The following is a 25,854-nucleotide window of genomic DNA, read 5'->3' as shown; positions in this document are numbered from 1 at the left end:
AAAAAAATAAAACAAAAAAAGTTTGATACAGGCTTTTATCTACATTTTATTACAGTGAGATGAACAAAATAAGCAAACTGAAGAAAATGTAATGAACATTGCCTGATACATTCTTAGACATTTCACATGTGCTTTTGACAACTGCCTTCTTCTAAATGCCTCTGGGACATGAATTGTAATTACAACCGATGTAGGAATTCATCAAGGCTCTTCTGAGAAACAGTGTCATTTAAGAAGCATGTTGGTATGAGTTCATCAGAGTACTTGAAAACACTGCTTGCTCTGTAAACAAATACTAAATAGTTTTGCTATCACTTTCCTTTCTAGAACTTTCAAAACAGATTTTAATTGTTGTTATAAAATTAATCCATCTGCTTAGAATTGAATACTGTTTCTCCTACAGCATATTTTCCTTTCCTGAATAACTACATTAGTTAATGAAACAAATCTTGCAGGACAAATCTGCATACAGTATTTTAAACAAGAAATTTGCATTATGAGTTTGTAAAAGGCCCTTTAAATTCAATTTAAGTCTTTTATGTATGGCTTAAAGACGACACAGACGGTATGAACAGGAAGGTCATCATCAAAGTAAAGAGTTAGCTTATTTAATACCGGATTTAAGAAGCTATTTTTTTCCCTAAGAATTGTTCCACTACTTCTAAAAAATAAAATTTTTTCTACTGGTTGTTAAGCCCTTGCTGGCACTGAGATGATTTGCCTGTGAGAGACAGTCTCTGCAAATCATTTTCATTTAATACATTAAAGTCAGTGGCATTAATGATGCCAGCTCACATAAACTGTAAAGAAGACGACAAAAGTTAAGCCTCGCTGTTTTCAGCACAAGTTTGAAACTCACGCAACAGGACTAAACTTGCCTTGCACTTCCATCTTTCCTTGGTTCCTTGCACAAACATAAATGAACAGGTTCACTTCACGTACACCTTGGCACCTCCATCTGAGCAAGGCAGGGTCACGCTGCAGAGGGTGTGTGCTGTGTGACAGAACCGCTGCTGCGGGGAAGGCAATGGCACCAGCACAAACACCCGGCATGTTCCCATGTACTACTGGCCTGAATCAAGGGCTACTGAAGTCAGTGACAAGTCTCATCCTTGAAACATCTCCCTCTACTCAAGTGTAATCAGCTGACTTCCAAAGATTTGCAGTGAAATTAGAAGCTAGTTTTTTTTTTTTTTTTTTTTGTTTTAATTTATTTTTTTTCTTTTTTAGGAATACTGTAGTCAATTTACATTCGGTATACTCCACCATAGAGAACCTGCTAAGTTGAAATCTTTAACACCTCATTCAAGTGCCTTCCTTGTATTTTTAAAGGATTTACAAATGCCACACATCAATACCCATGTGTGTTATCTGCATTAAATAAAAATTCTGTTGATAAGACTGTGTCTGGGCTAGGAACTTTCTGTTCTATAAAAATAAGACAGTTCTAACAGTTTGCATTCAGCACTGAACATACCAAAACAAGCTAATAATTAGAATTTTTTTTCCATAACTAGTACCAAAGAGATTTAAGGTCTTTTGAAGAAAGGATATAATTAAACATTACTTGAGGTATTTTAACAAAATATATTTTCTCCCTGGAATACATCCTAAAATAATTATTCCTAGTTTAAACAACCTGGTGCAGTAAAAGAGAACAGATAGTACTAGAAGTATTCCTGTGTCCAGTGTGACTTAATTTTCACAGCATGATTTAACACTTGGTGTTTGTAACTAGAAACTAAAATTTGCATTTCTATACTATCTTCCACCTGAGAATATGAATGAACTTTGCAACCTCACGATAACCTCCTCCCTCCAGGGGCACTCAGATCAGTAAAAAGCAGCAGAAACAAAAATAAAGTGAGATTTCTGCAACTTGCCCAAGATCAAACAGGATGACAACAGCGAAACAGGACAAATATTCTTTCTCCTGTGTTCAACTCACAGATGTCAATTCTTTCTGTATTGATCCCACTTTGTAACATTAACTACCTTTTTGTGTGCAGCATGTTCCCAGTAGTCCAAAAGAACACGCAGTCTAGTAAGCCAAGGTACAAAAGAAAATGGAGCTACTACTTATTAGTTTGAGATATGACCTCTTACTAACATATTTAAAACAATTTCCAAGTTAGCCTTTATCATCAAATGGAAATTTTATTTATATTTTCAACATGAAATACATTTAAATACAATGCTGTGCTGACATACATGCTTTTCTGCAAGACTGATCAATTCTGTCCTGTATATTCTGATTTTAAACAGGTACAATTTTAAACTTTTTCTGTACTTTGCTGTTCATGATAATTAACTCATTAAAAGCAGTATTTATAACACTGATTACAGGCTGTACATAACTAGGGGGTCATGACAATAAACAGAAGACAACAATTACTTGGTTTTGCATTATCAAGTGCTAAACTACATACACACTTCTTCAAAATTCAAAGGCTAGCTTCCGTGGAGTCATGAATTGCTTCACAACTTCATCTGTGACCTGCTTCCTTCTTTCTTGATGAGCTGCTACCAAGGGCTGCATTGTTTCAATAAGCACCTTCTTCAGCTCCCCTGTGAGCAATTCCCCACTGGTGTAGGCCTGTCAAAAAAGTGTTGGTGGCTAAATACGGTGCTATCCACAAAAAAAGTCAGCGACCAGTACTTCTTTAAAAGCCTCATCCTAGCAAATACAGATTTGAATGTCTTAAAAATAAGCACATGCCGTAGAAGATTATGTGGTATCATCTGAAGATGCAACTTGCAAAATTGCTTGTTGCCTTTTAAAAGATTAAGGCAGCTGGGCATTTTCATGTGTTATTATATGGACTGAATAAGCTTCTTTCACAAGTTTAACTCGGAAATCCTGTAATTACTTGCAGGAAACTGCTTATTTTCCTCCCCAGAATCCCAGTTCAAATAAACAGTCACTCTAAGCTGGTTTTTTGCAGTAAGAGCTAAAAATTCTTATGTTTTTTTTCTCACTGCATTTGGGTAAGAGATGTGATTGAAATATCCTTTTTACAGCAAAGACACGCAGAATCTACGTTCACACTAGTAGTCATATTCACAGCTGGTAATTTTAGCTTTAGCTACAAGCACAGACTAAGAGCTAGAAACCACGGCTGAGGCAGTTCAACTACAATTAGAAATGACAATAAACATGATAATCTTACATCCCCATGTCATCAAATAATTTCTAACCCCTATTCAAGGTGCTACTCAGCAACACTAAAGTATGTTAACAAGAATTAACTAACTTGCAATTTCAGTGGTGTGTTTTGGGGCCTGGTTTTTATTTTTTGTTTGTTGTTTGTTACAGAAACACCAAGGCTGCTTTCTCTGAAAGCTTCCTCTGGTGCCATAACTGAAACTGCACTGCAAATGCCCCTGTAATTAGTGAGTTCACGTTTTCTAACGAGGTTCTGAGGCTCCACTGCAGTGAGCTGCAAGAAAGGTTTTGTGCTCTGCAGCAGTTAGGCTGATACTGTTGCAGTGGCTGGAGACTAAGGAAAAGCAGCTCACTAACTCAAATGTGCTCCAGATTTCCATAAGGAATTTACAACACTCTGCATGGGAACTAGTACCTATCCAACCCTGCTCTTGTGTGGGAGAAAAATCTGCAGCTCTCAACTTCGTTGCAGCTGTTCCCAGCAGGAGAAAGCTGATAAACCAATGAGACGTGGGTGTTACCTACTGCCTTCCAAAAAACACACATCAGCTACTATTGGTGATGAAGAGAAGTGAAATGTCTTGCTATCAACCCTGGGGGACAGAAGTCTGCCAGATAGGTTTAAGGAAAATGCAACTTATATGAAGCAGTTTTTTTCTTGGGATCAGTGAATCAATTCCTCTGAGCTATTACATTTCCTGTGATGATAAGAAAAAACAATAAACCAGCAAGCTGTAGACATGAGCTTTTGTAGTTTTGCTGCGTGCAAGGTACCTTACAATAAGGGAAAGGCAGAGTGTTATTACACAATTAAAACAACACTAATCCTAAGATGGCCTAACTTGAAAGGTAGGGAAGATACCGTCCAACACAGTGTTGGAGATGCTTATGAAAATGCCAGGTTTTTTTCTTTTTTAAGAAGAGAGAGATTGGCCTGTGAGAAAGAACACTGCAAAGAAACAAATACTAATATTGAAGCTTGCAAGGGATGGAGAGAACAAGAAAAACACCAGAATTACCTTCCTGGAGAAGGTTGACAGGAGGACTCAGTCACAGCTTTTTTGAGGGCTGAGTTACAGCTTTGTCCTCACAGTAGGGAATGACCAACACTATCTTTAATTTGGCTACTTACCTGCTTCAGTTGTTCAAGCCTGTCATCATCTTCCAGGAAGAAAGTCAGGTACATAAAAGACACGTCAACGTCACAGTTCCCTCCGTACTTCCTGTGCTCCTCAATAGTGTCTCTGCCCCCAGAGAAGGCGTGCTTATTAATCTGAAACAATATAATGATGCTATGGTACAATTTCTATTAAATTGTGGATTACTTTACTGTAAACAGAGGTGTATCATGATCCTCCAGATTGTGTATTAAGGACTTAGTGAAGGGCTAATGGAACAAGATGATGCAGAGCCTCAGGACTGAAAAAAGGAGATCATCAGAACCCATTAGGCTAAAATGGTTACACACATACACCTCAGACTGAATAATCAGTACGAAAATGAACTGAAAATTCAAAATAATCCACTCAATATTCAGTCCAAAAGGTTTTAAGTCCCTTCTGCTGAAGCTGTTGTCTGTTGAACAGAATTTGTGCTTGCAGGAAATGCACTTCATGGAAGAAAAGATATTTACTTAATCAAGAAATTAATTTTGAAAAGATGAGGAAGGCATGGAAATTTCTTCAGAAATCCTAGAGAGAACCTGATCTCCTCTTTTGCTATAAAAGGAAGGCAAGAGAAAGCAAAGTTAAAGATTCAAAACTCCATCTAGAATGCCTAAAATCAGACCAATGCCCAATTGTTCAGCCTAAAAATGGAATACTTGCTGACATCCTCCCTCTCTTTTTAAACTTAGTTTCCTATAGGCAGATGAACTGTACGGGTGAAGAGATGTACTTGCTAATCCCATTCCCAGTAAATTCTGAGGACACTACCCTATTTTATACATTTATACATATGTAGAATTCTCTGAGGATGCTAATCTTCCTACAAATTCGAAGAGAATAAATTGCTAAGAGGAGGAAAAGAAGTATTTCTTGAACATATGCTGGGCTTTCATTTGGCTCTTGTATCTTTTGAGATATCACAATCAACCTGCCAAGAAACACATTTGCATAAGAAGCAGATTTTGGTTTTAGTTCTGGTATCTAGGAGCTGCTATATATTTACAATTTATGAACATTCCTACTATCTGTGTGACTGTCTAGTGATTTTTTCCACTTTTTCTGAGTCTCTCTAACCACTATGTTACAGATGATGTCTTGTGGCAACAAATTACAATCAAAAATGATGTGCTGATGAATATTTTAAGAAAGTGAACTGCCATCTGCCACATTACATCTATTCTTATGTTGTAGGACAGCCTGAATAGCTGTCTCAGCATCTATAAAACTAAGTTTTTACATGCTGTTCTGAATCGACCTCTCTCCTTCTTAGACTTTAAGTCTGTATCAACTTTTTTCAGTGTTCCCCTCTCTACAGTTTTTCCTCTCTACCAAGTGAAGGCACATTGTTGTTTTACACAAAACATTTCCTGTATTCATCTCTTTTTTTTTTTTTAACATATTCTGGCACTACTGATTGACTGAGGGTTTCAGTGAGTTATCTGCAGTGAGTCACTGATTTTTTTGCACGGAATTTCCCTGATTGCTTGAATATGTCTACAGATGTAGAATTTAAATAGCACTTTCTAGGAAAACTAACTAGTAATTGAGCTGTAATTTGCTGATAGGTGGAATAAGAATAGTTTATTAAAATGTTGCCATTCATCTCCTTGCATTGTCCAGAAGCTTCTCAGCCTTTCCCAATATATAGTAATTTTTCATCTTATATTACCTGTAAGTTCTGAACCTCAATACCTAGCAACGTACCAGTAACCTGAAAAACGCTGCATGCAGTACAGTTTTTTTGTGCAGTAGTACCACTCTCTTTTCAACCTTCATCCATGACCAGAAGTCATCTTTCATACTCTATTATTATATACTAAATAAATATTTATTATATTTGGTCTTTCACTCAAGATCTATTTCCATAAAGACTTGTTTCTCATGGGCTTCAGAAGCTGAAATAAGTCTCAGTTTGTCCTTCATTACTCAGTAGTTTTCATCATGTTCATGATTTTGGCTTATACCTTTTATAATCTAAGTAGCTAGGATTATTTTGTTATTTTTTCAAGTAGTTTAAAGACAGTAGAATTAGGATTTAAGAACTAGATAAGAAGCATCTTGGATCTCTTTGCAGATTATAAGCTACTTGCCAGCAAAAAAACCCATGAAAGAACATTACCAATATTACCATTAACCATGTATTCTATATTCTGAAATCACAGCTTTTTTTTTAAAAGCAACTCTGTAACTGTGCAAATAAACTGGAATTATTACAATCCAAACACATGAGGAATTACATGAAGAATTCTTTAAAGCACTACTGTTTAATCAGCTTCTACCAAAGAGAATGAATCATTATGAGATGGCTATAGAAGAATCTGACCGATATACAGGTTTGCCAACCATAAAAGAATTAATCCAAGCTTCTGCAGCAGAAACAATATATACATTTTCTCTTCTTTTGACAGTTATTTCATGTCTGGGTATCATGCCTATAAATCCTTTCCCTAAGACTGATTTTCCTTTTCTTTAAATACCAAAACACAGATGAATCTTTTACAAACTAAATCCTCTGACACCAGATAAGAGGGATCTTCCTTTGAACTTGAAAAGGCACTAGGAATACACTCAGATAGGAGAAAATACCCCTTCTAAAACTCAGGTAAAAATCAACATAATATTTATTTGGGAATTGGCAGAAATAGGTTCCCAAGCAGCAGGAAAGGTCTGTCTTGTGTTGTAACCGACACTGTCCAAGGTTTGGAGCTCCCAGCATGGAGAGGAAGTCAAGAGAAAGAGCTGTTTATTAGGTTTACATTATGGCCTGTCAGATTTCAAAACTATGGCAACATAATATTTATATTAAGAGCAGGAGCCTCCACAGCTCTTATTCTTATACCACTGCTCTGCAGATACTAGAAAAACAAACATAATGTTTGTACTGTCAGACTAGCTGGCAAGGCAAAGATCATATTTAATAGTCTAGCTAAATTTGCATAACTTGGCCAATTCCTGAAGATGTTTTCCCATGAACTGTATGGGAAAAAGGATTCAGTTATGTTCAAATAAAACATTAAAGAGCTGTTGTAACCGTGAGGACCACTGAAGGTAGTGTCAGACAACTGGCAAACAGTGTGAGATAGAGAGAGCATTGTCTCTAGGAGCAGGCCAACATCTGCAGCACTTTTTTTGGATGATGCTAGAGACTATTTATATTTATGCAGTACCTAGAGACATGGTTTAGTGGTGGACTTGGCAGTGTTATATTTACGGTTGAACTCTATGATCTTAAGGTCTTTTGCAACCTAAATGATTCTATGGCCACCACTCCTTTTTGTTATAAAGCTTTGTGCTATTAGGTTTTGCAGGTCCTTACCTTTGTCTTGATTTGTTTGGGTGTATCAGTGAGGAAGATGGAGGAGTTCGGGTCACTAGCACTCATTTTGGTCTGGGCTCCTTGTAAGGCTGGGAAAAAGACTGAGTGGAGTAAGGCTGGTTTAGGCTGTCCAATTCTAGGTGCTACATCCCGTGTCATTCTAAAATAAGGATCCTAAAGCAATAAAAGCACAGGATAAAGTTGAAAAATATGCTTTGAAAACTGATTAGTACTGATTCATTCATGCCTTAAGATGGGGTGTCAAAAAACCAAAAACTGACCAAACCATGAAATGTTTCAGAACCTACTTCCAATCTAGTTCATTCAGAGGAACAACAAACAAAATCCCTTTTTTCTTTTCCATAGTTTTGCTGTACACTCTGATTCCCTCAAGTAATAGGAATATTTACCAACTTTTACATGAATTCAAATAGTTGTGAAACTATTGAAACTATGTTTAGTATGCCTGGAGATGGATGCAGACTGTGATGCAAGCTTCCTCCCAAAGCATTTTAAAAACCAGTAGAGAATCTGAACCAAATCAGTGATGAAGCTGGCAGTGCTGTGCTCTGTCACACTGATGTGACTTAAATCAACTGTGATACTACTACATAATATTGTGGCTGGTGAATATGCTTACATCATCTTCCAGTGACTGTCCCTGTGCCTAAAATAGCTAAAGAATCAGACAGTGCAGGATTTGGTTTCTAGAAACAGTACTCATTTCAAGTAAAGACCCTATTACTGTCATTTGTCTGATGTTCTTCCAGCTCTCCAGATCTTCCAGATCTGAATTGTTAGGGTTCTGCAGCCTTTCTGGCAAACTATTTCAATACTTCCTTATTCTTTACTGAGAGAAGGTTTTTCCCCGTGGTTCAACAGAAACCTCTTGTGCTGCAAGTTGAGCTCATTCCATCTTGTCCCAGTTACCATGGAGATGGGCAAAAGTTTCTTCCTACCACCATGTCAGTACGCTTTTGCATAGATGTTACTGTCTTTGCTTCTATAGATGTCAGCTCAGTGTGAACTGAGTAGAGATCAAGAGAGATCCAAGACTGGCAAAAAGGAGTAATGCATGAATACAGGATTGTTGGCTTAAGCTTTCACCCTCTCATTTTTTAGGTCTTCCAGTATCTATCCCAGAAAGGTGCTTGCAGGAATGTCTTACAGATGCTTTGAGATATCACCACGAAGCTTGAATGGTACATTACAAAACCAAATCCACGGAAACCAAATCAATTAATATGGTTTTCTTACCTGATCAATAGCACATGGGATAAGACACTGAATGTTCTCCTTGCCATTGAAGATCTGTGGAAATGATGAACTGAAGGACGGGGCAGCTTGAATAGCAGGAAAGCTGATCTTACCTAGAAAACAGCATGTTTGGAAAAGCTAATCAGCCAACATAAGCTGTGATAAATAGAGATAGCTTTTTGAAATATGTAAAATGCACAAGTGAACCATTTGGATACTCACTTGAAGACCAAGACCTATCTTTATCAAGCAATGTTGCCTTACATGAGGAAACTTTCTCCTCTTTACCTTTTGTGATGTCAGCAAACCTTCAACTAACATAGACACTAATGACAAAAGGCAAGCTGTGACAAAGATTTCAGAAATAGTTCATCACTGCATACTCTCTTCATCATAGAATTATCTACCCTTTCCAGAAATATAACTGACTATATGTCATCACTTGGACCTGCTTTGTTTTCCTCTTTGTGAGAGAATGGTTACAGAGCACTTTTAAAGCAAGCTTCCCTCTAAGATCTTAGAATCATTGCTATGTTCACACTGGACTCAGGAAACATCTCAGATGTGTCTAGTTTTGTTTTTTATATAGCACTTAATCACAGGATGACCAAAATCCCTCCCTGAACAAAATCCTGTCAGAACAGGGCGCAAGTAGCAGACTTTGCAAACGTGATGAAGTCATTATCACAATACCAACTTTTATGAGAGCGCTGTTAAAACAAGTAGAAATCTTCTCCTTGGTGACAGGGAGGGCTGAAAAGCTGTCACTGGCCTAACTACTGGACAAAAGTGATGTTAGTGCTCAGGAATACCAAGGATTTAATGACATCTTTACATAGAATCTTTTTTTTTTTTTTGCCAATGTGACAGAAACCTGTAATTGTAGTGAAGTAAATGGAAGATAGCAGTTACCCAGCACCTTGATAATTAGGCTTTTCAGAGCTGCCTAACACTTCATTTATGTATATGCCTATGTGTATTAATGAAATTTTTTCCAAAAATTTGGCATAGAAATTTCTAGGAGTCATAACTAACTATAGCTGCAATCAATGCAACAAAAAAACCCAAAAACCAAAAAGTAGCTCTCTGTTTCAAAACCTTCAACCTACTTTGTTGTTACAAAGGCAAATGTCATGCTAGAAATTTCAATGTAAAGTTTTTCTATTCTGAAGACAATAACATCTTAGAATCAGAATCAGCCTAGAAACATTATCTTCTTACTTTTTCTGCCTGTTTCATGAGTGGCAGTACTAATTTCCTTACATTAATACTTAAAATAGCTCATTCAAAAGTGAAAGTAAGCATTGCTTCTCGTAACTGGTATGATTTCCTACCAATGCAGTCACTGTCTGTAAAGCCAAAAATTCCTTTCACTTGGTTAAAGGTAACATGCTTCTGAACCTTGACAATGTTTTTGTAGAATCCAGGACTTGCCCTATAAGAAAAAAAAAGTGGAAAAATAAAATGAAAAGAGCAAAAAAGTGTACGTAGAAACTTTGACTACAAAAGCTGAGAATGTCAAAAAACCTGCAGGATTAAATCTCATAGTTTCAGACTTTTTGTGGCCCATTAAGATAATAATTTTAGAATTTTTTACAAACAGGAATTTTATCCCTTGAAATTTCTTTTTCTCTTCCCCTAACATTTACTACAAATATTTTTTTCCCCTGGTGCCAAAATGCCTCATGGAGCCTGAAGTTTACTTATGCTTCTCTGTGAACTCAAGCAACTTGAAGAGATCATGTCTTCTGTGTTGCTTGGTATCCTCAGTGTGCATCCCATACAGGACACTGCTGTTATCTGAAGGAACGGTAGCTCAAATCTTACAGATTCTAATTTTCTGCAGGATTAAGTTCCCTGGTTGGACTTTCTCTGTCACTAAACAAGGCAGCAGCAGTTCCAAATCAAAAGTAGCTTTGCAACTTCCTCCTTTTTAACTTCTGCTGAGGAGCTGAAGCAAAAGAAACAGCAGTTCTCACCTGCCCTCCTCCAGCCACTGGGTCAGTGTTAACGCAACTTTTCCAAGGCAGGAAACTCAGGGAGGTGAAAAGACTCAAAACTGCTTTGTAGGCTCCACATTCTGGTGCTGCACATTACACAGTTTGCCTCTAAAACGTATATTCTCTCACCCAGGTATTTAAGGAAGGTCATCGCCCCACATGGAAGAGCAAAGCCCACAGATTCTCAACTCTGCCACAAAACTTCTTCCGAGATGGCAGTTTTCAATAACAACTTCTTTTTCTTAAGTCTTCTTTAAATTTTACTTAATAATCTTTCATGCTGTATCATTAAAATAATTGACCACAACAAGTTGCTGCAATGCCTTCTGCTAATGCAGATGAAGTGTAAATACACCTGAAAGATTTTGATGCCATCTTAAAAAAAATAAAGCAAACAACAATCTGGAAGTTTCTTGGTGGTTTAGGTATTTTCACTTTAACTGGTTAGATATATTTTTCATAATTTAGTACTGCACACACAAGTATTTGTTCATATGTTATTCAGTAGAATGACAATAGTATGTATAAAAAGTTAAGAGAGCAGAAAAAATAATATGTTTCTCTTTTAAGTGTTATAAGACCTGAAGTTTTCAAATTTAGATACATTTATTAAAACACTGTCAACTGTCAGAGTTGGAGAGAAAATCCAAACACCTTTTTTTTCATTACAATGCCCTAGAGAAATTTATACTTACCCTAAATACTCTAAATCCGAAAATATAAAGGTTTTATTGATGTCAAAACCACATGCAATGATGTCTTTTGCATTTTCTTTAGCATACTCATGTGCCTTCTCAACTGTCATGTCCTTCCAAAGGTATTTCTCATCATCAGTTAACTGTATAACTAAGGGAACATCAAATACTTCTTGCAGCCACCTAACAGAAGAGAGATTTTATCTCAAAATAAGTTAATATGAAGACATAAGTCACACAGATAAAACATTTTTATATAATTAAACAAAAACATATGAAGAGGTCTGCTTCTCTTTCCTTTGTATGCATGTGAGCAGATAAAGCATTTTATAATGACATTTTACCTCACCCTTGTTGTTTCCTGTACATATGACAGCAGTCAACAGTTGTAATGGAACCAGAATTCAAAGAGGCTTTAGCTTTTTGAGCCCCATGTCTCTGTGTCCTGCTGCTGCAGGCACCACATTACATAAGAGTAATGTTACTGAGTCTCACCACGATCTTGTTTTTAAGAACAACAAAAATTCTAAGGAGTGCCACAGCGCTAAGAGAACAAGGAAAAGGGCTGTAGGTGATACAGGGATTATGATCATTTTAGTGAAAAAGTAAGACTGAATCAAGTTCATTAATAGTCACTTCATATAATCAGAACTCCGTGCAATGTATCCTTTTGGCAGTTTCCTAAAACATGTTCAATGTTTCCTTAGAAAAAAAATGCTTTGGTTAATACAAGTGATAGAAATGGCTTACTTTGTGAACATAAATGGGATAAGATGACCAACATGCATTGCCTGAGAAGATGGCCCTCTGCCTGTATAGAGGTAAAAGGACTTCTTATTTTCATATGCATCGAGTATTTGGTCCATATCTCTAAAGGAAGAACAGAGAAAACATGATACAACTGCTTAGGAAGAAATAGTAGCAAAAAGCTTCTACTCAGAATTTGAGTGCTTTCAAAGCCAAATAATTTTATAAAAAAAATATAGTATTTTAAGTATCCCAGAAAAAAAGTTCAAGTTCACTCATTTTTAATTTCAGAAAAGCATTGTCTCCTTCAGTCCCCGTGGGGGAAAAAAAACCCTCACAGAAAAATTAAATTAAAAATTAAAATGTAATGTTGGAAATTAAAATGAAAATTGTGCAACTTTTAAAATTCGTTCATTGAATAATAATCTCTAAGGCCTAGTAAAAACAGCTAAGGAATTTCCCAGATAGCTTTAAACAACCAGCTTGGCTGACCTCTGGTGGAGGCTGGTGCCCCAAATCATGCTCATGCACTTGCCTGAAATGTGCTACCTGCCAGAGGCCAAAATTTTAACACAAGAAAAACTCACCTGTGAGAAAAAAAGATTCCTCTACGTAGAAAGTGGTGAGGTTTTTGGCCAATAGCTCTTTCTATTCGATTGATCAGATCTGTGTTGATTTTACTGCTGCCAAACCGAACTATAATCATAAAATATTAAAAAAAAAAAAAAAAAAAAAAAAAAAAAAAAAAAAAAAAAAAAAAAAAAAAAAAAAAAAAAAAAAAAAAAAAAAAAAAAAAAAAAAAAAAAAAAAAAAAAAAAAAAAAAAAAAAAAAAAAAAAAAATAAGCACAGCATAGCTACAACCAGATCTTGGATTATCAAGGACATACCATACAGGCTACATTAAAAAAACATCTCCTTCTTCAAGTCTCAGGTCAAATAGCTAGATTTTCCTGACTCTTGCCTAAAGTCCCAAAAGACATCTCCACTACTAACTCTGTGCTACAAGGCCCAGGCCATTCACAAGTAATATTGCTCCATCCATGAATTACTACTATTGCAGTCTCCTTATAGGAGAAGTATTGACATTCCAAGCAAAAAAACACACTAAAGAAACACATTTGGGTCAATAGCTTGGCCTCTCTAAGCCCTAGGATAAAAATGCGTATGAGGCTCTGAACATTTCTCACTTGATGTCTAAAATTTCTGCTCTCAGACCACATCATCTTTCACTTCCCAACCCCAGATACTCTTCTGCAAACTCAATTCTTCTTTAATATGTATATGATTACAGACACTGCTCCCCTCAAGAGGCTTGCAAAAGTGGTGCATAATGCTATTCATGGCAATCAAGTACGACTTACAACTTGGTGGTAAAGGAAAGGTTGTGATAGAATGAAATAGCAGTATTTTTCCTATTCTCAATAATTTTTGGACCCTAATAAGCAGGTCAATGCTCCATGACAGACTTGTTCAAAAAAACCCATACAGAAATCTACTCTTTGCTAGTTTTCTGCTCTATTCAACATTAGAACTATTCAACATTGCACTAATAATTATTGGAATTGCCAAGGTATTCAAGAGAACAAAACAGAGACTCTGGATGTAAAGATTAATCTTTTATGTACAAAATACCCAGATACATCTATTCCAACTACTTTATTAAAGAGAGACTCCACTGGCAAATTCTGTGGTTGTAAGACAAACGCCCCCATGGAAGAAGCAGTTCCTCTCCCACACTGTGGCCGAAAACGGGGATGTGTGTTTAAATTTATGTGAATTGGTTTTTGTTTTGTTATATGAACTATTCACTGAACAGCCTTTCACAAACAAAAATCAGAAACCCACACTGAAAGACTGACTCAGTCTTGACAGAGAGGAGTGGTGATGTATCTAATCTGAAGATCAACTTGGACATAAGCATTTCTGCTGTTCCAGAGCCTCTATGGCCGTTTCAATTTATTTGAGAAGTACTGGTTATTATAAGGTTTTGTATATAGTCATTAAACTCAAAGCTAGTAGGAATTAATTACTAAACGGGAGGTAAAACTAGGCATATTATCACAGAACCATTCAAAGGTTTGTGTTGGAATGGACCAAAGAAGTTGTAGATGCCCTGTTTCTGGAAGCCTTCAAGCCCAGGTAGGATGGGGCTTCGAAAAACCTGGTCTAGTGGAAGGTGTCCCTGCCCATGTCAGGGAGTCTGGAAATGATCTTTAAAGTCCCTGTCAACACAAACCATTCTGTGATTGTATGACCTTTGAAGGTCACCTAGTCCAACTTCCAACCTTCCACTAGATCAGGTTGTGCAAAGCCCCACCCAGCCTGGCTTTGAACACTTCCACGGTTGGGGCACCCACACCCACAGCTTCTCTGTGCAACCCGTGCCAGTGCCTCACCACCCCCACAGTAATGGATTTCTTCCCAGTATTTAACCTTTTTTCAGTTTGAAACAATTTCCCTTTGTCCTGTCACTCCAAGCACTTGTAAACAGTCCCTCTCCATATCTCTTGCAGCCCCTTTTGGCAGTGGAAGGGGCTATAAGGTCTCCTTGGAGCCTTCTCCAGGCTGAACAACCCCAACTCTCTCAGCCTGTCTTCAGAGAAGTGGTGCTCCAGCCCTCTGATCAGCCCTGCTCCAACAGGTCCATGTCTTTCCTAAGTTGAGGTCTCCAGAGCTGGATGCAGTACCCCAGGGGGAGTCTCACAAGGAGCAGAGGGGCAGAGTCACCTCCCTCGACCTCCTGGCCATGCTGGTTTTGATGCAGCCCAGGTTGCTGTTGGGCTTTCTAGGCTGTGAGAGCACAGTGCCATGTCATGTCCAGCTTTTTATCCATCAATACCTTCAAATCCTTTTCCTCAGGACTGCTCTCAATCCATTCTTTACACAGCCTGTATTTGTGCTTGGGATTGCCCCGACTCAGGTGCAAGGGCCTTACACTCAGCTGCACTGAACCTCGCAAGGTTCACATGGACCCACTTCTCAAATTTGTCCAGCTCCCTCGGGATGGCATCCCGTCCCTCAGGTGTGTCAACCACACCACTCATGATGGTGTCCACACCATTATGCAATGGGAAACAAGTTCCTGCTCACAACTTGTCATTCACTGCAGGTGAATCAAGCAGCATATCATAAAAGGGAAGCACTGGCTCATCCAAGCAGCCATTAAAATAATTTGGATAAATGCTAAAAAGAGACCAAATGAACATGAAAATGTTTGATTCAGCACAATAGCAACTGTGCTAAGAGGCTAATCTTACAGAAACCAAAAACATGGGAATACCCCAGATTAACTGGGACTAGCCATCCTGGTAATCTTTGCGTGCTGTCACACAGAGCAATTAAAAGCTCTCTGATATAGAGAACACTTCACTGGAAATGCCTAAATATCTTTATTAAACATTCCCAGATTGCACAACTTCCTTTTCTTTGCCCATCTTCATCTTTCCTGTTAGTTTCCCACTACCTATTTCCTCCTATTTGAACGTTCAGAACATTTTAGGCCCTCTATTCACAAAGAATCTGCCTTCCTAAACAGCTTCTGACAAGGACACGTCTCCACTCCTTAACAAGCTTTTAAAAAATTCCTAGTGTGCTTTTCATCTCCAGTGTTCGAGCTTTTACCAAAAGTCAGCTTTCAACTCACTGTACATAAGAAGCCCTGAGAACTGCCATTTTCAAAAGCATATTTGCATTTGCTGAAAATTCACTGTGTATTTTTCCTCTTTATGTTATATTTGCATACTGAAAATGAATACCCAGGCCAGTCTTGATGATCTTTGAACAGTCATGATAACTGGGAAAGGTTTTTGGAAGCTGGAAGAAAGCAAATGCCAATCCTACCTTGAAGAAAGGCTAGAAGAAGGAATTATGGATTATGATGATATGACTAGTAGCTGAGGCAAGAATGGTGAATATTATTTATCTCAGCTTTAGGAAGGCTTTTGACACTGTCTACCATCTCATCTCGTAGATAAACTGATGGCTTCGCAAAACCTCCTCGATGATTTTTGGCTGGTCTTGGGAATCCAGAGAGGTCACAGCTGACTGGAAGCTAGCGAATGTTGTCCTGATTTCAGGGGAGGTTTAGGTTGGATATTAGAAAAAGGTTTTTCACTCAGAGGGAGGTTGAGCACTGGAAAAGGCTGCCCAGGGAAGTGGTCACAGCACCAAGCCTGACAGAGTTCAAGAGACATTTGGATGATACTCTTGGGCACACGATACACCTCTTGGGGATGGTCCCGTGCAGGGCTAAAGGCTGGACTCGATCCTTGTGGGTCCCTTTCAAATTGGCATATTCTGTGATTCCATGATAAATGAAGCCTGGAGTAAATAAGTAGACAGCAAGGTGAACTGAAAACAGCCTCAGCATGTTCTCAACTGAAACAATCCTGGAAGGGGTGGCTGAGACAACAGATGGCTGTGGTGCTATTCAGGGGGGTCTCTGCAGACTGGAGAAGTGGGCTGACAAGAATCTCATGAAGTTCAACAAAAGGGGATGCAAAGCCTTGAACTTGGGCAGGAATAACTCTGTACACTGGTACAGGCAGGGGGCCAACTGGCAGGAAACCAGAAGGACCTCGGGGTCCCAGGGTTCTGACAGACAAGGAATTGAATATAAGCCATTAAAGTACTTTTGTGGCACTGGATGGTCAAAGATCTTATGGGTTGAATAAGGAACAGTGCTGCCAGAATGCCAAGGGAGGTGATCCTTTCCCTTTATTGTGCACTGAGGAGCATTGGATCAAGTCCTGGGTTCCAGCATAACAAGGACATGGACCTATGTGTGAATTCAGCAAAGGGTCACAAAGATGAAGAACTTAGAGCGTCTCTCATAGGAGGAGAGGATGAGAGAGCTAGGATTGCTGAACTTGGGGATGAGAAGGCTCAGGCAGGATCTTGTCAATATGCATAAATATGTGATTAGGGAGGGTGAGGGAGAAATAAAGACAGCACCAGACTTTTCTCACTGATGCCCAGCGAAAGGACAAGAGTCAATGGGCACAACTTGTAAAAAAGAGGAAAATCCATTTAAATATACAAAAAACCTTCATAGTGTGCACCTGGTCAAATACTGGAACGTGCTGCCCAGCAAGGTCATGTAATCTCCATCCTTGCAGATAAAGAAATCCTAATGGACAAGGTCCTGAGTAACCTGCTCTAGTTGACTGTGCTTTAAGGAAGGGGCTGGCTGTATGATTTGCAAAAATGCCCACCAACTTCAACCCTTTTGTATCACTTGCAGTATTCATCTTACTGAATTATCACCATGCTTAGCATGCAAAGCTCTTTCTCACTCATCCCTCTGCTCATGCTCAAAAAAAGACAAAAATTTCTGGGGATGTTCATGTCTACTACTCACCTAACAGAACATTTCTTCCCAGAATATCTTCATGCTGTTTTGTTGTTACCATACATTTAATAACCATTTGAGGAGATCTGTTTCAATTACAACAGTGCTTTTAGCACTTTCCCTTCTTCTATTTTGATTAAACACAAGCACATGGCAACTTGTCTAGTACCCCTAGTAAATGAACAGATTATGGGTTGCACAAAAATTTCCCTTATGGTAGGAACTGTGAGATGTTGAGTTCCTGGACAAGATTTTGTTATTATGATTTTTAAAATGGGGAAGGAAGAGGAGGAACTTCATGAATAACAAGCAGCAACTGCTTCACTCCCTGAAGTGGCTAGGTTAGCATTCTACTCTGAAAAATTTCCAACACATCACTTAGAAGAAGCAAAATGACTCATCCACCAAGTTCCCCAAATAAGCAAAAAAATCAGTAAAATCCCGTTAGGCTAACCCACCACTCTAGGGAATATCAAAGTACATACACACATATACACAGTTTATAAAGGGCATGAACTGATTTACAGTGAAGTCATGTTAGCCATTTGCAGGAAGATCATGAGATTGTGCCTACACAAGTATTCTACTCTTCCACCTTTTCTAAAAGACTCAAAACCCTTCTCTACAAAAAACAAAAACCCCTCTCTATAAGTCCTATGCATGTAGCAAGATGATAATAGATCTTGTCCACTTCTAGATTCTAATAATTATATTATTTTTTCTCTCCCACTGACCTATATTTTTCTTTGCACACGTCTCCCTTTCCAACTTTTTCTTTCTTCTGTTACCTTCTGCAGACTAAGCTAACATGCACATACATTTGATATGATTTTACAATAAACATCAGAGTTAAAGGAATGCTGACACAAGCAACTGTGCTCCCAAAAGCAAATATATGGTTACTGCCACATAAGGGTGTATGCTCTGTCATCAGAAACAAGCTCCTAGGCAGACCTCAGCAACGTACAACTGAGGTACTAAATGTGAATTAAAGATTAACAATAATGAAAAAAAAAAAAAGGAAAAGTAGAAAAAACAATGAATAGTTCTCTCACTTGTTTCTATGCTAGACTCAAACAACCTACTAAAAAAGCAAACTGAAAAACCAATAAGGAAATTAACTAAACCTCTGTTTCTTAAATTACAAAGAAATTTGCAAGTTTTGTAACACCCGTCTAAAACATATTCCATTATACTGTGTGTTTTTGAATGAACTGCAACTCCACTCCAGCCAGCACTTGGCTGCTTGCTAATGTGTCTTCTGAAGAAGTCATTATACTTAATAAACTTCTGCATTAGTTTTGGATCATTCCTGCATTCCCAAATTCATAAGGGATATGAAGAGATGGCAGAAAGAACCCTAAAGCCTGGCTAAAATGCTCTAGGTTGTGGCTCTTCTGCATCATAGCCACTGCAGATGCAGATATTCAGTCACAGTGAGTACCTTTGTTAACACAACTTCTAATAACAGTCCTTATGCCAAAAATCCAACTGCAAGTAAAACATTATTTTCAACTTAAAAGTTCTTTGCAAAGTTTTTAAGTCTTTCATGGGAAATCCCCACCTGGGACATTTTCATCTTCTACAGTAAATTCTTCAGACATGGGAATGCTAACAGACATAAATTAAATGTTACCTATGATGGTATTGATCAGGATGTGTTACGATGCCTTGCTGTTTCTGTGGTCATTAGGATCACTTTACACAAATTCCTTAGTAGCAGTGAAGGAAGAGTTATACCTATGAGCTTGTCATAATCCACGCCTTTAGCATTTGATGTCTGCACATTCCAGGGATCTACCAAATCCTCATCCTCTTCTTTAGTTGTACCGTTGTTTATTAATACAAGATCTTTTGGAGGCAAGCCTGCCTGATAATCTTGTCCTGTTGCTGTTTTATATGACAGTTTTAATGATAATAGCATCCTTACAGCTGCATCAATTTCATCCTGAATAAAGGAAAAAAACATAACTGTTTACCATACTTAAAATAGACAACTATATTAGTATCTTAACCTTTCAAAATCCTGCATCCATGTTTTGACTTGAATTGCATCACTCACAAACTCTAAGTCTTTATTTGTTTTCATTTTAACATAGTGAGCATAAACTAAGATATATAAATAAAATATAAATTATTATCTAATTTACTTTGCAATGCTTTTAGTGGCTCACCTGGAAATACTTTATTCATTAAAATTCATTGACAGATTTGAAGACAAACTAGAACAAGAAGTTATGATCATGACCTTTTTAATATAAAGGTATTGTAAAATCTCATGCAAGCAAAAAACAGAGCAACACTTTATCCGACTCCCACTTTTCAAGGTTTACTCCCTCAGCCAATAAAACTAAGAGAATTTATATTAAAACTAAGCTCTCTTTGCCAACGTAGTGAGGTCAGAATAGAGAACTTGAAATTAATGGCAAATTACTAAATTTAAGGGAGATTAACCAGAGACTGTCAGTGCAGTTACAGGAAGACATATTTGCTGATGTCTACAATAATGCCTGGAGAAAAAGGTTTGCATGAAGCATCTAAAACCAGGGAAGAATGAAAGTGATATAAATTCACTTGAAAAACAAATACCTTGGATCCTGTCACATAGCATGGCAACTGGCTGAAGGAGACTTCTAAGCCTATGACTCGCTGTTCTTACCAGAAGAGTAAAAACTTTGCTCTTGCTCATGACTACCTTGCTCCAGGTACGCCACAGTTCACAAAATGGACGCAAATAATTTTCAATGTGAGTTTTTCTTATCACAGTGCAAAATAGATCTCAGAGCAATCATATTCTTCAGCACTCAAAGACAGACCTAAACTGAAAAAGAACGGGTTCAAAACATGAAACGGAAATACCTTTGGTGCTTTTCCTGCTTTCAGTGCTCTGACTTTCTCTCCTTGTTCAGTTACTTTTTCAAACAGCTGAAGAGGACTCAGAGACTTCAAATCACAGTTCAGATTATCAGCCATTGTGCCAGACTGCACAAAGATCTGTTTAGTTACAATTAAATGTATCCGATTCTTTGGTTTGTAGATTCAAAACAGCAGCAACAACAAGGAGAACTGTAGGGCAAAAAGTATTGTGTTTTATTCTTTTGTGTAAGTTTCAAGATTAGATGAACAGAATAAGAATATAAACACTATACTGATCCCATACCAAATTCTATTCATGTTGGATTGATAAATGTGGAGATATTAACAAAATGAGCTTCAGTTTCATACAGAAATGGACTAATAGGAGTAACAAATAAATTTAGAGATCACTGTTCATGTTGTTTGTCTACATATTTAACACTAGAACACCTCGTCAAAGTCAAGTTCCTGGCAAAAGAAAGAGTAATTAAATATATGCACAATTCAAAGCATCCCAGAACAATTGGTAGAGGTTATCTGATTCCTGATTAAGTTAATGTTCCTGCACTGATACCCTCTCAAATTCTGAATGCTGAGATTTTTATAGCTATGATACAGAATTTTGTCTTAGAATATATAATAGAGTACTTCAGTCCAAAGAAGGATATACAAGATAAAACGTTAGTCATCTTCTGTATGTCTTTCCTCCACTGGTTACAAACACACTGATGGTTAGTGAGAAATGCTGCTTTCTAAAGAATCCTTGAGTCAGTAATAGGCTGTAAATTTGCAGAATCATGTGTTTCCCAGAAATATACTGGGAAATTAATAGGAGAAGGTCTAAAATGAGGAGTTGGATGAGACTAATAACACAGTAGTCTCCCTGTGTCCAACATATTCCATCACGGCAGCTTCCCAGCACAGAGCATGCCCATGCTTCCACAAAAGGGCTTCTCTCTCAGACTAACAACTATAATGTTCTTTATACTACCAAAAAAAATCATTGAAAGTTTCTTAGCAGTCTATTAATTATCAGTGACTGAGACTGCAAAACTACAACTTCATAGTTTACAGTAAAACAACACTGTTAAAGTGTTAGATAAGCATAGTTGCTATTACCAAATGCATTAAAATAATTTTCACTCTATAGCAGAAAATCTTGATCTTTGCCTTATCAGTTATATTCTAAAATGTTATAACTCTGCTGTACTAATTTTAATGGATACACTGAACACCTCTTAGTAATTAACAAGACAGGAAACCCATGTAACATGGATTGTGTTGAATTACCTTATACTTTAATACATATACTTGCCATAAAGGTGTAACAGCAATTAATGGTATCACAGCAATTTCTCCCTCTGATTTTTCTAAAATTACCTGATAAATTGTCCTCAGATAACCTCGGAAAAAAACCCAGAGTTTTATTTATATCTAACAAATCCAGTGAACCTGTTATCAACCTGCCACGTGTGAACACTCATTTCAACTGCAGAGGCGTAATTCCTTATTTTAAAAAATCCTTATTTTCAAAAATTATTCATGCTCAGCGGATCTCCATACAAAATGATGAGGTCTTTAGAGCTATATATGCTCTGAATATTCTTTTGGTAAAAATTCAAGCATCATGCTGCTTAAATATTGAGAACTGTGGACACACAAGCATTAACTTGAAATGGGAAGGGAGTTTTTATGGTTGGGGTTATACTGAACTTGTCATATTTCCATGGAAGAAATTAAGCGTTAAAAATATGTAAGGAGGACACCATCTGTCAGAAAAATAACACTGTAAGTGGAACTGCAACTAACTCAATTCCATTTGGGATGAACCTATCACAATAACAAGGTACACAGGGAAGCACATAGAGAATTACAGAAGAACATCATAAAACCTGTGGCTGTTAAAATGAGGCAACAGAAAAAAAAACCAGGAACAGAAGCCTGTCATAGTTGCTTTAGCTGTTCCACGGTATTTCAAAGCCTTTCTTCTACAAAATAATCAGGCTAATCACAACCTTGGTTATATTTACACAGCATATATTTAAACTGCCACTGTAAAAAGCCTTCAGCTGCCTAGTAAACTTAGGAAGGTCAATTTGGTAACTTGCTGGTTACCAAAACACACCTATGATTAAGGCTTTGTTTGTAAGGCAGCTGCGATATTCCCATATTTCAGCTTCAGCTGAATACTCTGAGAAAACTGAGAAGTGTATACATGCACTTGCTAATGTGATTTGCTTAGCCTATTAACTTTGATAGCATATTGAGATTACATAATTGACTAAAATAAGACTAACGTGTCACCAGTAATACTTAAATTTTTAACCTAATCTCAATCCCTTCAAGCTTGACTTTTTGTAGTTTGACAGTGTAATTTAAAAAAAAATAATTCGAAGCAGATCAAACAATTCTTTGATGCATTCCTACAGTTTAATAACATTTTTTTTTGATATAAGCGCTTTCCACTTTTTCATAAGCACAAGATATTTAAGTGGAAAAGAAAGCGTAGAATAAACACATTAGAAAATGTTTAGGAAGATTAACATACACCCTTTCTGCAAGAACATGCCAGTTATATTTACTGACTTCAAATTTTAAAAACCAGAAAATATATAAATAAAGAGTTTTCTTTGGTGTAGAACAGATTGTGGCTTGGTGTTTTAACTTAATCACTGAAAGTACATTCTTACTTTTAGATTGCCTCCACTCAGAAAGGCTGAAATGACAGCTGAGACCGAGCACATATACAGGAAAGTATTAACCAGAAAGGACTCTTTAAAATGTTTGGAATATTATGGATTTAAGATGAGCAAAGAATCTCAAATGAAGATGTATTTTCATTAGGAAGTAACAAAAGCAATCTAGTTGCTGCAAGAAGACATCAAGATATTATAACTATAAAGTGCAGAACGTATTGACTGCTACACAAAAGTTATCTCTGTTTACCTCAGTATTGTCCCTATTCAAGCCAGGAACTCAGTAATGTGGGACACAGGTCTTTATCTTTTGAAATTCATAAATGCAACTGTGAACCATTTAAAATAAATGCCTGGATACTCAGCATTTTATCAGGATTTTTTTTGGTCCCTTTCTTATTGATGTTACAAAAACTAGAAGTGCCGAACACATCAGATACTACGGGCAAACAGATCTGGAGGAAAAAAATGATATATGGGAATTTGAGAATGGGCTATTAGGATATTTGGGACCAGGGTCCAGAATGAACTTAAGAGCCTCAATTTCATGGTGTGAACTTGAAAGCCAAGATTTGTGTGCCTTTTCTACCTACACAATGCAGGTAACCTACAATGGGTACGGCTCCCATGCCTGTTTCAGAACATTAAATCATCATGAGACAAAGCTCAAAAATAATCCTTGGCAAAGTTATCAGAAAAATGCTCTCTTTCCAGCTGGATGAACATCATAGACCTATGATCATTTCCACTGTTTACAATCTGATTTGGTAAGTTAGAGACCTAAGTATTAAAGAGCAGTGTTTCACATTATGTTAAGAACAGCTCTTTCATGACAAACATCCCGTGAAGGTACACCAAGACTTCCAAAGACAACAGTAACACAGCAGTCCACAAAAGGTTTTCAAGAGCAAAGGAAAGAATGTGGAAATAAATCTAACAGCACTTACATTCCTGGAAACTGTTTTGCCTCCTGCAAATAAAACAAAAAAGTGAAATTAAAGTAGGTAGTATCCATACAGAAACACACCTTGAGAAGTACTCCAACACAGGCTGCATTTTATAGAAGACCTACCTTTCCAGTCATGACAAACACCAATAAAAAATATGAAAATACAATGAAAGAGTGTAAGATGATTCCCCAAGATGACAAGAGGACCACTCAACCATTGTCGGCTGAAGAAAGCCCACTGTGAATCTTTACTATGCCCCAGCTGTTGCGAGCAAAACTGCGGTGCAGGAACGGCTCAGCACCAAATCCCCCAGCACGCCAATGATCCCTGAGCCCTGCAGCATTCCCTGACACACCCTGCCCGGGCAGGGCCGGCTCTGCCCTTCCCGCGGTGGGACGCGTTTTCCAGTGGCCTGGACATCCCACCCTGCCCTGCCCTGCCCTTCCCAGAGCATGTTCTCCTGACGCGTTGGCGATGCAGCCCCGGGGGCCGCGGGGAGAGGAGGAAAAGCCCTCCAGCCCATCCACCCCTCGCACAGGGAGGGAGGGAAGGAACGTGCCCAGCAGAGACCCTCGCGCCCAGCGCCTCGCACCCCTCACGGGGGCGGCAATGACTGCCCAGCCAGGGCCTCTCCCGCTCCCGAGGGTCCTTCCCCGCCGTCCCATCCCATTCTATCCCCCTCTCTCCTGTCTCTCCTGTCCCTCCTCACCCTCCGCTCCTCGCTCTCCACCATTGCATCACCCCCACGCCGGCACGGCTCCCTTGGCTCCCGGCTGGGAAACACATCCCCCCGGAACCATTGCCTCCCACTGCCCTCCCTCCTCGTCCAGCCCCCAGCCCAAGGAAGCTTTCTCCTCGCCGCTGGCAGCGATGGAATAAGGGCTCATACGCGCTGAGCGAGATGCGGATTCACCTCCGCCCTAACCAACGCGCGGGCCCGGCACGGGGGATACGGCTCGCGGAACTGTTTGAGAGAGGCGGCTTGTTTCCACCCGGCGCGCCTTTAAAAGCGGCGCGGCGGCGGCCCGGCAGGTGAGTTGTGGGTGCGGCGGCGGCGGGAGCGGAGGGACCAAGGGGGTTGGAGCTGTCCCGGCCCAAAGCGGTCCCGGGATGGAGCTGTCCCGATGTCCGGCTCTCCCGGCCCCACGAGTGGTCTCGGCGCCTGGGGCTGCGGGGAGAGTCGTGTGCGTGTAGAGGTTGCGGCTCTGCGGGAGAGCGCAAGGAGGCGGCCGCGGTGCCCAGACCCGCTGGCACGGGCAGGGCTGCACCGGGGGCACCCGGGAGGGCCAGGTGGTGTTCACAGAATCACAGAGTCGTTAGGGCTGGAAGGGACCTCCGGAGATCATCCAGTCCAATCCTCCCTGCTAAAGCAGGGGCAGCTGGAGCGAGTGACAGGAACGCATCCACGTGGGTTTGGAATGTCTCCAGAGAGGGAGACTGTACGACCTCCCTGGGCAGCCCGTTCCAGTGCTCTGCCACCTTCAGTGTAAAGAACTACTTCCTCGTGTTGAGGTGAAAGTTCTTGTGTTTTAGTTTGTGGCCATTGCTCCTCGTCCTGTCGCTGAGCACCACCGAAAAGAGCCTGGCACCATCCTCTCGGCACCCACCTTTGAGATATTTATTATGTGCATTAATGAGGTGCCCTCTCAGTCTC

General features: G+C 38.8%; 1 protein-coding gene across 2 annotated transcripts; it reads right to left on the bottom strand.

The window, feature by feature from the left end:
• Nucleotides 1-26: 26 nt before the first annotated feature.
• On the bottom strand, nt 27-24,958 carry WARS (tryptophanyl-tRNA synthetase). Of its 2 annotated transcripts, XM_027897522.1 has the most exons (12): nt 24,910-24,953; nt 24,198-24,220; nt 20,558-20,764; nt 19,439-19,646; nt 12,935-13,043; nt 12,351-12,470; nt 11,601-11,783; nt 10,240-10,340; nt 8,906-9,018; nt 7,649-7,822; nt 4,299-4,439; nt 27-2,596 (listed from the first exon to the last, which is right to left on the bottom strand). In XM_027897522.1, the coding sequence occupies exons 3-12, from the start codon at nt 20,669-20,671 to the stop codon at nt 2,438-2,440; spliced, it is 1,422 nt and encodes a 473-aa protein (XP_027753323.1). In that variant the 5' UTR covers nt 20,672-20,764; nt 24,198-24,220; nt 24,910-24,953; the 3' UTR covers nt 27-2,437. The 2 variants fall into 2 exon arrangements, with proteins under 2 accessions (XP_027753323.1, XP_027753324.1); XM_027897523.1 differs by lacking the exon at nt 24,198-24,220 and having other exon boundaries at nt 24,910-24,958.
• Between the last annotated feature and the right edge of the window lie 896 nt (nt 24,959-25,854).

The sequence above is a fragment of the Empidonax traillii genome, unplaced genomic scaffold (assembly GCF_003031625.1).
Source record: "Empidonax traillii isolate 1590-97213 ecotype Southwest subspecies unplaced genomic scaffold, ASM303162v1 scaffold544:size423439, whole genome shotgun sequence".
Classification (NCBI taxonomy): domain Eukaryota; kingdom Metazoa; phylum Chordata; class Aves; order Passeriformes; family Tyrannidae; genus Empidonax; species Empidonax traillii.
The sequence above is the reverse complement of the archived record's forward strand: the minus strand, read 5'-3'. Positions and strand labels throughout refer to the sequence as shown.